Here is a 17596-nt window from a genome sequence, read left to right on the forward strand (position 1 = left end):
AATATGCAGATTTGATACTCAGTTATTATCAATGTTGTAAACAGTTGTGCTGCTTAATATTTTTTTTGGACCTGTGATACTTTTTTCAGGATTCATTGATGAATAAAAAGTTAAAACAGCATTTATTCAAAATAGAAATAATTTCTAACAATATAAGTCTTTGCTATCACTTTTTATGAGTTTAACACATCCTTGCTGAATAAAAGTAATAATTTCTTTCAAAAAAAAAAAAAAAAGAAAGAAAAGAAAAGAAAGAAAACAATTACTGACCTCAAACTTTTGAACGGTATTTCTATTTTAAATATATGCTGTTCTTTTTTATCTTTTTATTCATCAAAGAATCCTGATAAAAGTATCACAGGTTATAAAAAAAAAAAATTAAGCAGCACAACTGTTGCCAAAATTGATAATAAATCAGCATATTAGAATGATTTCTGAAGGATCATGTGACACTGAAGACTGGAGTAGTAGATGCTGATGAAAATTCAGCTTTGCATCACAGAAATAAATTATATTTTAAAGCATATTAAAATAGAAAACCATTATTTTAAATTGTAATAATATTTCACAATATTACTATTTTTCCTGTATTTTTGATCAAATAAATACAGGCTTAATGAGCATAAGAGACTCCTTTCAAAAACATTAAAAATAGTAATGTCCAAACTTGTATATGTATATTCATCAAAAAATCCTGAAGATATGTATCACAGTTTCCACAAAAATATTACTATAAAAACTGTTTTCAACATTGATAATAATAAGAAACGTTTCTTGAGCAGCAAATCAGCATATTAGAATGATTTCTGAAGGATCATGTGACACTGAAGACTGGAGTAATGCTGAAATGTTATTTTAAATTGTAATATTTCAAAATATTGTTGTTTGTACTGTATTTTTTGATCAAATTATTGCAACCTTGGTGAGAAGACTTCATTCAAAAACAAAATATATATATATCTTTCTGATCCCAAAATTTTGAATGGTAGTCTGTGAATATATATGCTGTTGAAACAGAGCTGCGGCCTAGCAGTTAGAATTTAAGTTTTCCTCTTCCCCCCATTATTTACTGTCCTCTCTACTGCTTCTATAAATAAATAATTTAAAAAAGTGAACATCAGTTATTATTACAGCAAAAAACAACATCAAGCATCTACATATAATTAGCACCACACATAACACCTACGCAGAGGTGAACACGCCTCATTCATCTCTCTCCAGCTGTCCATTAATGTCAGAGAACACAGCCACTGGATGAGATACGACCCAACACCATCATGGCAGTCCCCACAACGTTGTTTACACCAAAACACTCGCTCTCCGCAACCTCCTGCGCTCCAAGCCTCAGGAATGCAGCCCTGCATCCCTGCTCAGATGCATTCGGCAGCAGCAGAATAACTGGAGATCTCCTCCTGCAGTGCTGCTGAGCCTCATGGGGAAAACAGGACACAAAAGCAGCACTCAGGGAGCTGTGGAGCATTCACGGATCTGAGAGGCTGGTGCTACCTGGCTGGACTGCTACAGCAGTCCGCAGGGGGTGGATTGAGGCATGATGGTGTGTGTGGGTGGGTGTGGAGACTTGCTGGAGAATGTGGAGTATGACTGAGGCACTCTGGGATATAAGAGGGAGTGCAGGGAGTGAATCCGCAGGTGGGAGGCGCTAGAGAGCTGAGGATGCTCCTCTGGGTCTTTAGTGTGGTAGGAGGTGGGTCAGACTGTATTTTCGAGAGATGTTTGAGGAGACACTACATATACAAAATCTTAAACGATTAGTTCACTTCAGAATTAAAATTTCCTGATAATTTACTCACCCCCATGTCATTCAAAATGTTTATGTCTTTCTTTCTTCAGTCGAAAAGAAATTAAGGTTTTTGAGGAAAACATTCCAGGATTTTTCTCCATATAGTGGACTTCAACAGGGATCAACAGGTTGAAGGTCCAAATTGCAGTTTCAGTGCAGTTTCAAAGGGCTCTACACGATCCCAGACGAGGAATAATGCTCTTATCTAGCAAAACAATTGTCATTTTCTAAAAATAAAATAAAAATTTACATACTTTTTAATCACAAATGCTCATCTTGCACTAGCTCTGTGATGACCACGCATTACGTAATCACGTTGGAAAGGTCACGCGTGACGTAGGCGAAAGTATCGATCCATTGTCTACAAAGCAAACGTGCAAAGACTAAGTCAAACAAAAAAAGGTAAAACAACGATGTCGGACGATTTTGAAGTTGGAGAAGAAAATTATATGGAGTTTTCGCCCCACCACGGTACTTCCACCTACGTCACGCGTGACCTTTCCAACGTGATTACGTAATGCGTGGCACATCGCAGAGCAGTGCAAGATGAGCATTTGTAGTTAAAAAGTTTATTTAAAAGTTTTTTTTTTTTTTTAGAAAATGACCGATTGTTTCACTAGATAGGACTCTTATTCCTCGTCTGGGATCAGGTAGAGCCCTTTGAAGCTGCACTGAGACTGTAATTTGGACCTTTAACCCGTTGGTAACTGTTGAATGTTGAATTATCAGGAAATTTTAATTCTGCAGTGAACTAATCCTTTAAATGAACATTTAAAAAAACAAAAAACTATATACTAAATGAAATAAAGAGTCTTAATGTCTTTTTGCATACTACCAATCCTAGTATGTAGGATAAAAAATGCATGTTTTTTTTAGGCATATATCACTCACAACCCCATACTTTATATTTCCATAGAACAATATAAATAAATATAAACTACCACTGAAAAGTTTGGGGTTGAAAAAAGAAGAAAGAAGTCTATTATGCTCACCAACACTGCATTTTTTTTTATTTTATCGAAAATACAGTAAAAACAGTCATTTTGTAAAATTGCAATTTAAAACATCTGCTTTCTATTTAAATATAGATAAATATAGATACATTTTAAATATATATAAATTAGAATATAATTTATTCATTTTCAGTATCATTACTCCATTCTTCAGTGTCACATGATCCTTCAGGAATCATTGTAATATGCTGATTTGCTGCTCAAAATACATTTCTTATTATTATCAATGTTGAAAACATTCATAATTCTTTTTCAGGATTCTTTGATGAATAGAAAGTTCAAAAGAACAGCATTTATTTGAAATAGAAATCCTTTATAACATTATAAATGTCTTTACTGTCACTTTTTATAAATATAAATAATACCTAATTAATGTAATGAGCATACTGAATTTATCTGATGTATAGTAGATGTACCAAGCGCATAGTAGATGTATCTGATGTATGCGAATTAGGTTTCAGGCTGTTTTGTGCGAGTGAGACCTACCTTGTACAGGCCAAAGAAACCCAGGTCACGGATGACAGAGAGAGCGCTGACGCGTGGCCCTGTGGTGATTTCTCCTGCCACCTGCAGACGGATCTTCACAATCTCCAGAGGGTTTGTGAAGATCACCTGAGATCCCCCAGCCTGTAGATCAACAACACAAGCATACCTCACAGAGCTTCACAGACAATCATGTTTTTGAGTGAGTAGTGTAAATGTATGTGCCGATCATCCGAGGTAACTGTTGTAGATACGTTCTGATGAACTTGAAGTGAAAAACCATAAATGACAAGAGGGAAGTAATGTGATATTCTTGTTATAAGAGGACAATGCTTTAAACTGGGCCCTGAGAATGATTGTGCTATTGTCACTCTTTGTAGGAGGAGAAGGAGGTTGAATCTGCCAAAGACAGACGGTGTCTGAAACATCACACAGAACACAGGCCCCTGGGGGCCTCTCAAAAAACAACCTCATGTCTCCAACCTTGTACTTGTGAGGCAGATAAAAAGCATCTGCAGGTTGAAACAGGTTCCTCAGAGCTCTTTGAAATGGTTCGAGTTTGACATGACAGCATCTGAAGCTGCAACAGAAGCATTTAAACGCGTCTCGCCAAAGAGGCTGGCCGCTTGCCGCCTCCGTGCCCTATCTTTCCTGTTGCTCCTAGTTACTGAGGCTGCACACAGAAAAACAGAGCAGTGTAATTAGATGGAAATCAGTTTCCATGGATTTCTTCTCCTTCCCTCAGCCCTCCTTTTGAATACATAAGGGCCTTACTGTTTGTTTGTTGTTGATTTTATTCCTCCATTCTTTCAGAGATATTAACGTACGGGGCCGTCTTACGGGAATCTGGTAAATGAGTCTTGAATCTCACAAGTGTACGCATTTAAAAATCCCATTGAGTACGAGGCAGCATATTTAAAAATAAAGATCATTATCATCTCATTGAAGGTGCACTTTAAATAGGACGGAGTAGATTAACCCACAGTTCCCTTCCAGAGGAAATTACAGCTCGACATGCAGAGAGGGCTGCCTACCTTTCAGAACTCACATCTACGACTTAATAGTTGGCACAATTCGTGAATACAGTTTATTTTGGTGTCCAATTATCTTTTTTTATTTTTTATTATTTAAGTATTAGAGGCACAAATCCCATGTTTTGTTTAGTTTTTTGTGAGAAGAATTAGAAATATTAGCTAAACTATTATCTAACATAAAATTAATCTAGCATGAAAAGACTTTAAAATAGACTTGCTTTGTCCTGTCCCACATCAGAGGTCTTGACCTTCTCTATTGTATCGAAAAAATTAAAATTGTTTAAATCAAATGCATTTTCACAATTAAAAAAAAAAAAAAGTTATTACATTCATGATCATAAAAAAAAATAATTTTATATATATATATATATATATATATATATATATATGGTTGTCGATTTAACATGCTAATTTAATTAATTAGTTATGGGGGAATATAACGCGTTAAAATTATTAACACATTTAACGCACCCGCCCCAGACCTATGTAGGTCATCTGACATTTCATACAGTTGATTGGTGATGAACATGAAGCCGGGCAACAACAACTCACTGCATGATGGAGCCTATAGAATGCAGTTAGAATGCATATATATCATGATAAAGTTAAGCAATATCACATGAGTAACGAGCGCAATATCATGATGTTTTTGTCCCGAATAGCACGAGTGCAAATGTGATATTGATTTTATACAACAGTTCAATAAATAAGAAGTTAATATTGTGTTATATTTTAGACACAGGATTCTTTCTACAGCATAAGAAAATTTAAACGAAAGATAAATTACATCCTATATTCTCTTTTCTTACACATTGGTAATGTTGAATGCATAAAGCTCACTTTTAAACCCAGTTACCCAAATTATCTAAGTAAAAAAGATCAAACATTTTTTGAAATATTAAAGCTCTCAAAAGCGAAAGTTCCAAATTTCAACCCTGTTAAAATTGTGTTTAATTTTTTTGTTTATTGCTTAATTACACAAGTCACAATCAACATTTTCTGAAGGTTAAGCACTTCCTATCACTAAAAAAAAACCTAGTTACGAGTTTCCCATCCTATTTTGTACCCTATTCATGGAAAATGCCACTTATTTATGTGGAAAGTAATCTTTTATGGTTAATTATGGCATCAGGGCTGAGAGCAACCTTTTTTCAAACTTGTTTTGGAAAGGAATAATGCACTAAAGGAGACGGCCAGGTTATTAGCCGCATTAATTGGGTACTAATTGGATATTTAAAAAGTTACACAAAGAGAACAAGCAACAAGCAAACAAGAACATCGGTTAGAGGGAGACAAAAGATCAATCACCTCTGGAGGAGAGGCAGTTTAAAGAGCGGGAAGCACGCGTTGCAACGTGACTGCAAGAAATGCGATTTGAGTGCAGAGTGAGCCAGTGTCGGCTCGATAATTCGGTGGTAATTACAAGGCAAGGTAATCCCCAGAGGCACTGAGAGCGTGTGTGCGTGTTTGGGGAGGGGGGGTGCTTACCGAATACATGCTCTACTGGCGAGAAGAGCAACTGAAGACAAATACTTACGCACACCAAGCGCGTCAGCACCACACACACAAAACACTACAGTCTTCTAAAAACAATACCTCAGAGCCAGACACAAACATTAGCCTCCCTTCATTAATATCGCTCACATTCCTCGCACTTAAACAGGGATTACACAAGCTTTATGCATAGAAATGGAAGCAATGCGATAAAAAAAAAAGTTTCGCAACAGACTAACAAACCATTACAAATGCTGAGAAATACCGGACAAGCTAAATTACACAGCTCGCACTGCAAATGAACAAAGCGTCACTGTATGCGTGCCACGGTTTTTCCCCACTCTCTACGGCACTTTGCATTGGCTAAGCGAGTATTTTGAGTAACCCAGCCCTCAAATGAAGGCCAGCAACAACCAGATAAGAATCCAGCCAACTGCTTGGCCAGCGAAGCATGCTGTTCTTACCAAATGATCAACTCTTGGCAACTGTCAAGGGCCTAATTCAGAGGCTGCAATGGGAGAAGAGAGGAGCTTAAAGGGATAGTTCACCCAAAAATGAAAATTATCCCATGATTTACTCACCCTCAAGCCATCCTAGGTGTATATGACTATCTTCTTTCAGACGAACACAATCTGAGATATATTTAAAATATCCTGGTTCTTCCAAGCTTTATAATGGTTGTGAACGGGGGGCGTGTTTTGAAGCCTTTGCATTCATCCATCATAAAACTAATCCATACGGCTCCAGGGGGTTAATAAAGGCCTTCTGAAGCAAAGCGAAACTTTATTAAGTATAGTGTCAGGGGTTACTCTTGTGGCGCAAGTCGACTTGTGCAGTATGCGTATGGTCGTCTGGCGGAAGCTAGTTATTTTAGATTATAAAGTTTTAAATATGGATATTTTTCTTACAAAAACCCATTGCTTCACTTCAGAAGGCCTTTATTAACCCCCTGGAGCCGTATGGATTATATTTATGATGGATGGATGCACGCCCCCCGTTCACTACCATTATAAAGCTTGGTAGAGAAAGGATACTTTTAAATATATCTCCGATTGTGTTAGATAGTCATATACACCTAGGATGGCTATCATTTTTGGGTAAACTATCCCTTTAAATGTTAAAAAAACCTCAAAATTTTAATCACAGCAGTTCCATAACCCTCACCATCTCTTGCTTTTCGCCTCTCGTTTTCTGTGATTTTACTCTCCTCCTCAGACGGGAACATTCATGGTGCACAAATCAGCAGTCTAGTCTTTTCCCTCTCAAACCAAATAAATAGATTTGATTTGCCGTGGCTGCAGTGTCAATAAACACGGCTTTGAGCAAGCGGCGCGTGTACAGGCGTGAGAAAGGGAGCGGATCCTGCCAGGCCAAACACTGGGGATTCGGTCCGGGATGAAAGGAGCTGTCAGAGAAATCAGAAGAGGAAAAACACATCTCCGTGGCACAAGCTGCCTTTCTGAGCTGACTTCATCTGCAACCAACCCGATGTTTCCGTGGCCATCTCTTTTCAAATCTCAGAGCAGAGATCATGTGGGCTAAATGCACTCATGTTGGTATATTCGAGACTCGCAATCATCCAAGAGTCATTTTTAAAAGGAAACCCACGCGTGTAGAAATGTTTTAGCGATCACTGTCATATGAAAGAGGCTCTTTCAATGTCCTGGGTCGGGGGAGACATGAAGAAGCAGGGTCTGGTTTTGACAGGTCTCAGGTATGACACAAACAGGAAGGCTAGTACTCTCTGAAACCTGAACTGACGGAATTCGTTTTCACACAGATCTGACAAGAACGAGCTAAAGCTCATGGAAACGATGTATTAATAGCGTCAGTCGCTTCTAATGAAAAGGGTAAGTGATCCCCCCTCATGCTCGAGAACCGGCAGCCGTGGGGCGGCAGACTATGATTTAGAGGTGAGATGACAGAGGAGAAGTGTTTTTATACATGTTTTTAAACACTGATGGGGCTGAAGTGTCTTTTCAATCACCTCACAAAAGGAGAGAAGTGTTCCCTCAGGCCAAGGCTTAGACCTCAAAGTCCACTGACATTCAAAACTAAACTCCTTTTTGTCAGTGTACTGTTACTGCGTGATGTATGGATTATATGTTTGCGTATCAAAGCAAAAAGCTACTCACACATCCGCCAGCCAAGATTTCAGCAGGTAGAGGAACGCTGCCGTCTTTTTGCATAGTCTTTCCTCTCACAAAGTCGTTAACCTGTGGGGAAAAAAACAACAACAATGTAGCATCAGCTATTGTTTCTTCATGGCAGACTTCTAACCCTATATAGTTTTGCAAATTTTTGCAGAATTTACATGCTTCTTGCAAGTTGTTTGGGGGTTTTAATAGCACTCAATTCACTAAAGGAATTATACAACAAGTGACAATTTAAATGGACACAAGTAAACTGGTTAAACTGGATTGCATGTAGTTAGTGAATAAGACAAGCTTTTTGTCACAATTATGAAATAATGTGGCAATTGTGAGTCATAAAGTCACAACTGAGATATAGTCACAATTTTGATATAAAATGGCAGATTTTACTTTATTTTGCAAGATTTGACTTTATATCTCACAGCTGTCGGCTGCCATTTTATATCAAAATTGTGACTATATCTCAGTATAGTCACAATTACTATATCTATAGTCTCTGACTATATCTGAGATTAAAAGTTGCAATTTTGAGATATCCAGTCAAAATTTTGATATAAAATTGCCATTTTGAGATATAAAGTCAAAATTTTGAGATAAAAAGTGGCAGCTGACAGCTGTGATATAGTCAAATTTGAGATTAAAAATTGAAATTTTGAGATATCAAGTCGAAATGTTGAGATATAAATAGCAATTTTGAGATATAACTTGGCAGCTGTGAGATATTGTCACAACTGAGATATAGTCACAACTGTGAGATATAGTAGCAATTTTTGAGATATCCAGTCAAAATTTTTATATAAAATTGCAATTTTGAGATATAAAGTGGCAGCTGACAGCTGTGAGATATAGTCAAATGTTAGATTAAAAGTTGCAATTTTGAGATATCCAGTCAAAATTTTGATATCAAGTTGCAATTTTTTTGAGATATAGCATTAATTTGGAGATATAAAGTAGCAATTTTGAGATATAAATTGGCAGCTGTGAAATGTAAAGTCACAACTGAGATATAGTCACAACTGTGAGATGTAATCGCAATTTTGAGATATCCCGTCAACATTTTGACATAAAGTTGCAATTTTGAGATATAAAGTGGCAGCTGACAGCTGTGAGATATAGTCAAATGTGAGATTAAAAGTTGCAATTTTGAGATATCCAGTCAAAATTATGATATAAAGTTGCAATCATAAGATATAAAGTCACAATTTTGAAATATAATATGGCAGCTGTGACATGTAAAGTCACAACTGAGATAGTCACAACTGTGAGATATAATCGCAATTTTGAGATATCCTGTCAACATTTTAATATAAAGTTGCAATCGTGAGATATAAAGTCACAATTTCGAGATATAAAGTGGCAGCTGACAGCTGTGAGATAAATAGTCAAATGTGAGATTAATGTAGTTGCAGTTTTAATATATCCAGTCAAAATTTTGATATAAAGGTCATAATTTTGATATAAACTCGACACTGAGATGTAAAGTTGCAATTGTGACAAAGTCACATGTGTGAAATATGAGGTCTCACTGCGAGATACAAAGTCACGACTGTGAGATAAAAAGTCACAATTACGAAAAATAAAGTATAAGTGAGCCTGCTGATGGCCAACTCAAGAATGCAAGAATGTATTCCACTTTGACAGGGGATCAAACAGAAACCAGATTCACTTCTTTTTCAAGGGGCTAAGGCGAGGCACTGAAATCAGGCAGCAAGCGGGCGAGAAAAGCAGAGGGGTGTATTTCTGAGGAGTTAAGGGCTTTGGTTTTAAGAGGCCACGCTGATGTGGTGAAGGCAGAGCACTTACTGTAAGCTTTATGGCTTTCTCGGGAGCCACGCCCAGAAGCTGCGGTACAAGGCCTATAATTAGAAAACAAGTTGATTAAAAAAGACAGGGGTGAGGGAAGCACGACTTTCCTCAATATAAAAGCTGCAGCGCTGCCTCCAATTCCCTATCATCCACACACTAATGAACACTATTGATGTGGAGTGCTTAAATATTGGAAACTTAACAGTACTACAAACTCTTTTTCCCTTTAAAAACAGCCTTAACCAAAGTTTACACAGCCCTCAATTACAACACAGATTTCTGGCTTAGACAAAAATAAACTAAATAATCTGATTTAAAAGTGATGACCCACCCCCGGCAGTAACAAACAAACTCAGTAATGTGGGCATACTCTACCAGTCCAAATAGGCCACACAGCTAGATGAATACAAAAACATTTCCTGCATGCATGGCCTACGGAGTGCATTTGTGTTTATATACAAGCAGAGAATTAGAAAAAAATATATATTTTTCAAACTTAATCATCCGTTGAAAATCTCATAAACAGTTATTGTTCTCACATGCTGCTCATTTCTTTGTGTTTGCCAGGAATGTCGGCTGCGCTTCTACTTCGTCAGTAAACAATTAGTGTGACTTTAAGTGTTGTTGTGTTTGAATATTAGTAAATATATGTTTATTACTGCCCTGCATTACGGGATCTGATAGGAAAAGCAGACATGTAAATAAAGAAACCTGTAAAATAAAATATAATAAAATAAAAAGAAATCATTTTACCTACAATAATTGTCCAACTTATTTATCTTTTTTTTTTTTTTTTTTTTGAAGTTGCATTCAAAATCATGTGGCTCATTTCACATCAAGCGAGAATGGGATTAATGCTTGTGTACTAAATGTACACTAAACTTTGCGTTGGTCTTTAAGGTATTTTTTATGCATTTGCTAAAAGCCTGGTCTGCCCACTTCCTTGTTAAAAACTAGACTACTGTATTTATATGTAAAACAAAAGCACTTTGTGCTCACTTCAAATATAGTGCTCTCTGTCATAAAGCTCTGATACGCTCTGCTAAAACGAGCACTGAATGTTCGTACCATCCCCGTTATAATTTGGCACGGGTGATGAGGATCTCAGCCTCTCTTTTGTCAGCTTTATGATTGACAAATACCAGTAGTTAGTCTTCTCAATGGAGGTCACATGGCAATTGCACCTTGCAATCACAATTTGAATCTGTGACCTCACAGAATGCTTTAAAAACTCATGTTCCAGCTCTAAAAGCAGAGCAGATACTCATTATCTGAGCGCCATTGACTGCATAGAGCATTCATGTTCTTCATTGTTAAGTTCCTGTGCTGGTATGTGCCCTTTCATGCTCTGCACATTGTCCCCTCAAGCAGCAAAGGTAGACTTAATCTCTTCAAAGCAGGTAAGGTCAGAGGGAAGATGACCTGCCCCTGGCTTTCATGAAAACGCTTTTTGTTGGTGCGTCCCTGATGGCCTGGCCGTGCGGAGCCACTGACCTCTGTAGAGACCGAAGAAGCCCTCGTAGCGCACGACCTTCTTGAAGCAGTCAAAGCTGTTCTTGTACATCAGCTCATCCACGAAGGAACCTGAAGAACGCTGGTTCTGCATGCGGGTCTTCACCAGGTCGATGGGGTACACGGCGGTGGCACCCACGGCTGTCATGAGAGAAAATTTGTTACAATATGGAAAAGCAAGACTGTTAAAAGAGATGTACACCTGAGGGGGCTGATGAAGGACACATCAAACAACAACAAAAAAAGACCGGACGGGAAGAAAGTCCGGATATTTTTGCAGAACACATCAGTCAACTCTTATCTGACAACTTTGGGGTGGACACAAAGGGAATACAGCACCGACAGGCTTAATTAAAGAGTGAGTCGCCCTGCACTACCTCCTTATTACCTTGTCTCCTCCGAGAGAGCCAGTCTGGAGCCAAACACAGGCCCAAGCACCACCTCCTTTACGTACACACAGACCAACACACACACACCTCTGATCACTCACAGGTACAAAAGAATCCACCCAGGAGGTTCCCATGGTGCATAACCTCATTAAACGGGAGAAACAGCCCCCTAAGAAGGCAATAGGGCAGGCTTTGTTTTTCTTTTTGTCCAGTCCAGCTATTTCTCGTGTGGAGGAGGGGCTGCTGCTGCAGGCTCAGGTAAAGGGGTGGTGCACAATGATCCGTGACTGACTCACCTCCAGCCACCGAGCCCAGGGTGAACCTGTACGCCGACTCAGCGACCTGAATCAGAACCGAGCGAGACGAGTCCCCACCAGACTGCTGTGGACAGCAAAAAAAAAAAAAAAAGACAAGAGAATCAGAATTCCCACCACTATGCAAAATTTCTAGTCAAATTTTAATAGAATAAAATAGAATAGAAATGTAAAGCTGTTACCAAAGCAAAGAGTGGCTTTTTCCAGAAAATTTAAAAATATTATAAAATATCATATATAATCTAATAATATAATATAATATAATAGCTTATAAATAAAACACTGCAAAGGTGTTATGAAAATTAAAGAGTGGCTTTTTTCAGCTAATTTTAATGTAGAATAGAATAGAATAGAATAGAATAGAATGTTGGAAAGGTGTTATCAAAATCAAACTGGCTTTTTATATAGAATAGAATAGAATAGAACTTATATTATAGCTTATAGCTATATAGCTTATAAATAAAACACTGAAAAGGTGTTATGAAAATTAAAAAATGTCTTTTTTAGCCAATTTTAATGTAGAATAGAATAGAATAGAGCTTAAAAACAGAATGCTGGAAAGGTGTTATCAAAATCAAACTGGCTTTTTATATAGAATAGAATAGAATAGAATATAGCTTATATTATATATAGCTTTTTTAGCCAATTTTAATGTAGAATAGAATAGAATACAGCTTAAAAATAATTATATTTTTAAGCTCTATTCTATTCTATTCTATTGCATAGGTTATCAAAATCAAAATGGCTTTTTATATAGAATAGAATAGAATATATAGCTTATAGCTTATATTCTAGCGCATAGCTTATAGCTATATAGCTTATAAATATAACACTGCAAAGGTGTTATGAAAATTAAAGAGTGTTTTTTTTCCAGCCATTATTCTATTCTATAGAATAGAATAGAAGCTTAAAAATAGAATGCTGGAAAGGTCAAAATCAAAGTGGCTTTTTATATAGAACAGAATATAATATAATATAATATAATATAATATAATACAATATAATATAATATAATACATGTTTCATCGATAATAAAAAGAAGTGTTTCGAGCACCAAATCAGCATACAATAATTAAAATGTATCATGTAAGACTGAAAACTGGAGTAATGGCTGCTGAAAATTAAATTACATTTTAAAATATATTTTAAAAAAACTGTTGTTTTAAATTATAATAATATTACTGTTTTTATATAACTTTCCAGATAATTGTTTTTTGCTTATCTGACTCAAATCTGGTGTTTTAAAGAAATTTGAAGTTTGAGTTTAACATTTAAAATTTTCCCTTCCAATTGTGTTATTTCATATTTTTGACAAATTTACTAATATTCTTAAATGAACGAGGAAAACAGAAGATAGAATGAGTAGGTACGTCTCAACTTTTGACTAAAAGCAGACAAAATTTCATTCAGCTTCCTGTTAGTTTAATTAATGAAAAAAAGAACTGTTAGGATTTTACAACATACTAAAATACTTAATTTAGTTTAAGCCAACCTCTCGTTAATGAGAATTGCCATTTCTTAGCATAGTGTTAGTTGAGACGAGCAGAAACCACAGTCAAGCGGGCCGAGCCACGGCCGTAGTCCCACAGTTAGAGAGAGCACAAGAAATAAGGCCAGCCAGAACCATCCAAGCGTCCCATGCTGCATTCCCCGCCAGAGATACAGTCGGCCTGCCTACCCGGGACCACCTGTCAGGAACCTCAAGGTAACTGCCCGGACCGCCACTGAGCCCCCCCTCTCAGGCTCACTGAGGGGTTAAGGGTGTGGGATAAACTGTGTTTGGGGGGAAGGTGGTGAGGGAGAGCTGGCCAGCAGCCCATAAGGCCAGACCACAGCCCAAAGCAGCTCATTGTGGTGGGACTGGCGTCTCTGTCCCGGGCCCCCGCTTCGTACGGCCCTGCGCGAAGGAATAACTCAGCCCTCAATGTGTTTGGAGGCAGAACTTCTGATAAAATAAAGAGGGAATATCTAGGCACAGACACACTCTCTTTCTTTTCCCTGTAGAGTATTCAAGCCTTTCTGTCTGTTTTTATTTCCCTTCATCTCGCCGTCAGACATTGATAAGTTTCCTCGACTGCTGAGCTTGCGTTTCATTTACAGCTTTTTATATGTGTGATCTGTGTGCCGATGACAGATTCAGATATTCTTTTCTTTCACTGCTCTGGTTAAAGCGAAGGCTCGAGCTCAGCAGTAGCTGATGAAAAAAATCCAGAGAGGCTGGAAATGATGCGTTGATCAGAGGCACGAATTTATAAACACAAGTTCTTATCTACCATAAAAGCAACCAAGACGTTAAAAAAAAATGAGTGAACCAATAACATCATCATGATCAAAAATATCACATTTAGATGATTATAACTTGTCAAAGTGTTTTGATAGGATATCTATGGATATATATAAGTCACATTTCTACAATGGTAGAACAATAGGAAAACTGAACAATCCACTCCCTATTTCAGTTTGCTAACCAGAGAGTCAAAATCGCTCAATCACTGTCAAAATTGCTCAAGTGCACAAACATTCCAAGAATGCACAGTAAATGCCACTACATTTACTTATCGGAAATGCTGTCATGTCTTTTTAAGAATCTCAAATTCTCAGAGAACGAGTGCAAGTGTATTTTGTTTGTAATTATCTTTTATGTATCTCTTTTTGTTATTATTTATTTATTCAGTTATACACTACTGCTGAAAAGTTTGCGATCAGTAAAAATTGTTTGAAAGAAAAATTCAGCAAGGACTCATTAAATTGATCAAAATTGACAAAGACATTTACTAGAATAGGTTTTCATGCTTGAATGTTCAAAAAACATTATTTTTTCAAATATATTACATTGTTGCAGCTCCTCTCTTCCCAGTCTGTCAGTAACGCTCTGTTTAGTTCCTGTCTCTATGAAGCACCTCCTTCCGAAAAGAGCAATGTGCTCTGATTGGTCAGCTGGACCAGTGTGTTGTGATTGGTGTTTAAGAGATGTCACACCCCTTACCATAACAGCGAGTTTCAACATACTACTACCCACTGTAAACCCTAACGCTCAAAATAATTAACTGGTTTGAGTAGGGCAAACTCAAATTAAACAAAGTAGTTCAATCAATTTAACTTTTATGAGTATTTAGAACTTTCTTTTTCTTTTGAGTTCACAAAACTGACACATTTAAGTAATCTGAATTGTTTCATTGTTTTGAGTTTTATGAACTTGTTTCTTTTAATTTAGACAAACTTAAATTTACCTGAAACTGGGCTGGAATTTTTATTTCCCAGCATGCTTTGGTATGACACTCGAAAGGGAGAATAAATGCTAAAATTAAGTGTTATATACTGTTTTTTGTGCAAGATTAATGTAAAGTGGGGGATTTAGTAGTGTTTAATGCTTTGCTATCCAAATTTAGAAGAGTTTATGTTATGTGGTTTATTTGGGGGGGTTACCATCATGGTGGCAAGTGGAGCATGGGTTTAGTTTGAGAATAGGTATTTCATAAATGTTCTATATTGCCGTACTCTTTCAGCAATTGCTATGCTATGCTAATGTTATCAAAGCACTGTGTTACCAATAGCTATTGCTGAATTAGCTAGTTATAGCTAGCTAAATGTCCACTATTAAAAACATAATTTAAGGTGCTGATAGCCTCGTGGGCAGCACGCTGACATATAGTGTCATTGCACTTCAGGCGACCTGAGTTCGAGTCACGTCTCAAGGGCATTTCCCAATCCCATCCCCCTCTCTTTTTCTCCCACTTCACTTCCTGTCTCCTAAGATTAAATGATCATTTTAAGTTTATGAATTAACTTACTCCAAAATTTCAAGTTAAGAGCAATTAAATTGTATGAGTACGAAATTTAAATCTGCCAGTTCTGCTTGGTTAAACTTTGAATTTCTTAACTTAAAAGGATTAGTCCACTTTCAAATAAAATTTTCCTGATAATTTACTCACCCTCATGGCATCCAAGATGTCCATGTCCTTCTTTCTTCAGTCGAAAAGAAATGAAGGTTTTTGATGAAAACATTCCAGGATTATTCTCCATATAGTGGACTTCAATGGACTCCAAATGGTTGAAGGTCAAAATTACAGTTTCAATGCAGCTTCAAAGGGCTTTAAACGATACCAGACGAGGAATAAGGGTCTTATCTAGCGAAACAATCGGTCATTTTCTTAAAAAATATCCAACTGTATATGCTTTATAAACACAAATGATCGCCTTGCAAGTGCTTCCGCCTTCCGTATTCTTCAAAAAGCTTATGCTGTATGTCCTACGCCTTCCCTATTCAACTTACGGAACGAACGCGGCGCCAGTTCCATGTTTTCCGTAAGTAGAATAGGGAAGCCGTAGAACATACAGCGTAAGCTTTTTGAAGAATACGGAAGGCAGAATGGTGGAAGCACTTGCAAGGCGATCATTTGTGTTTATAAAGCATATACAGTTGTATTTTTTTTTTTTTTTAAATGACCGATCATTTCGCTAGATAAGACCCTTTTTTCCTCGTCTGGTAACGTTTAAAGCACTTTGAAGCTGTACTAAAACTAATTTTGAACTTCAACCATTTGGAGTCCAGTGAAGTCCACTATAAGGAGAATAATCCTGGAATGTTTTCATCAAAAACCTTAGTTTCTTTTTGACTGAAGAAAGAAAGACATGAACATCTTGGATGACACGGGGGTGAGTAAATTATCAGGAAATTTTCATTCAGAAGTGAACTAATCCTTTAAAAAATTTGATGTAACTGATTACATTAGTTTTGCCAGCTTATTACGGTTTACAGTGTAACTTAACCAGGCCTCGCCCCCTTTTTTTGCATATGCCTTCAGCGGGAATTATTTAAATGAGGAATATTGTGATGTGTTCATTCCCGGGAGAAAACTCAAGACTAATGGAGGCGTTTCAGGGAGTTCAGAAACAGTGACACTGATATAGAGAATAACGCCCGCTGGAGTGACTTTGTGCTTTATTATTTTGCAGAGCTTTTTCATGCTCAAACAGCAACATTACACACTAAAGAGAGTTGAAAAATATAAAAAAGCATAATAGATCCTCTTTAAGACACTCAGTTTCTGTAGCTTACCTGTCTTTGAATCTCAGCAAGGTTGTAAGGAAGTGCTCCCTCCTGCAGAGGCGCAATCCTCTCAATGTCAACTAAACCAACACGCCTGTAGAAAGCAAAAACATGGGCAGACATAATAAAACAGCTCAACAGAAACCTTTTTCTACCTTTTCAGAGCACAACATCTTCAAGATGTTTGAGGAAGAGTGGTAGGTATAGTGTGCCCTCACAAGTAACAACCTCAAAATCTTGACTCAAAGTGAGTTGGGCAATTACAGTATCACATTGCAAAGAAATAATAACGTCCAAATAGCAATTCCTGATCACCGTTTACTCCAGAGATACTTTGAGACCCACCCAGTAGAGCTATAAGCCATAAGTCAGTTCATAGGTCAGGGCATCTGACTCTTCAAATATGTTCATGTGATATCTTTGGTTTTCAAAAGATGGGTTTAGCTCACCATGATTACAGCGCTCTATGGTTCAGAGCAGATATTTAGTAAATACACTTCCAAGCTCATTACAGTTCTGGTAAGAACTTTGCAGCAGTTACAGTAGT

General features: G+C 37.2%; 1 protein-coding gene across 4 annotated transcripts in view; it reads right to left on the bottom strand.

Annotated features, from left to right (window-relative positions):
• LOC127501260 (electrogenic aspartate/glutamate antiporter SLC25A13, mitochondrial) overlaps positions 1-17596 on the bottom strand; it is a 53351-nt gene that overhangs the window by 12368 nt on the left and 23387 nt on the right. For all 4 annotated transcript variants that reach the window (XM_051873182.1, XM_051873183.1, XM_051873181.1 and 1 more), the window contains 6 exons: positions 17059-17143; positions 11982-12066; positions 11279-11437; positions 9782-9834; positions 7961-8041; positions 3301-3441 (listed from right to left, as the gene is read on the bottom strand). In XM_051873182.1, the coding sequence (XP_051729142.1) occupies positions 3301-3441; positions 7961-8041; positions 9782-9834; positions 11279-11437; positions 11982-12066; positions 17059-17143 (604 nt within the window). The remainder of the gene's footprint in view (positions 1-3300; positions 3442-7960; positions 8042-9781; positions 9835-11278; positions 11438-11981; positions 12067-17058; positions 17144-17596) is intronic.

This window comes from Ctenopharyngodon idella, chromosome 19 (assembly GCF_019924925.1).
Source record: "Ctenopharyngodon idella isolate HZGC_01 chromosome 19, HZGC01, whole genome shotgun sequence".
Lineage (NCBI taxonomy): Eukaryota > Metazoa > Chordata > Actinopteri > Cypriniformes > Xenocyprididae > Ctenopharyngodon > Ctenopharyngodon idella.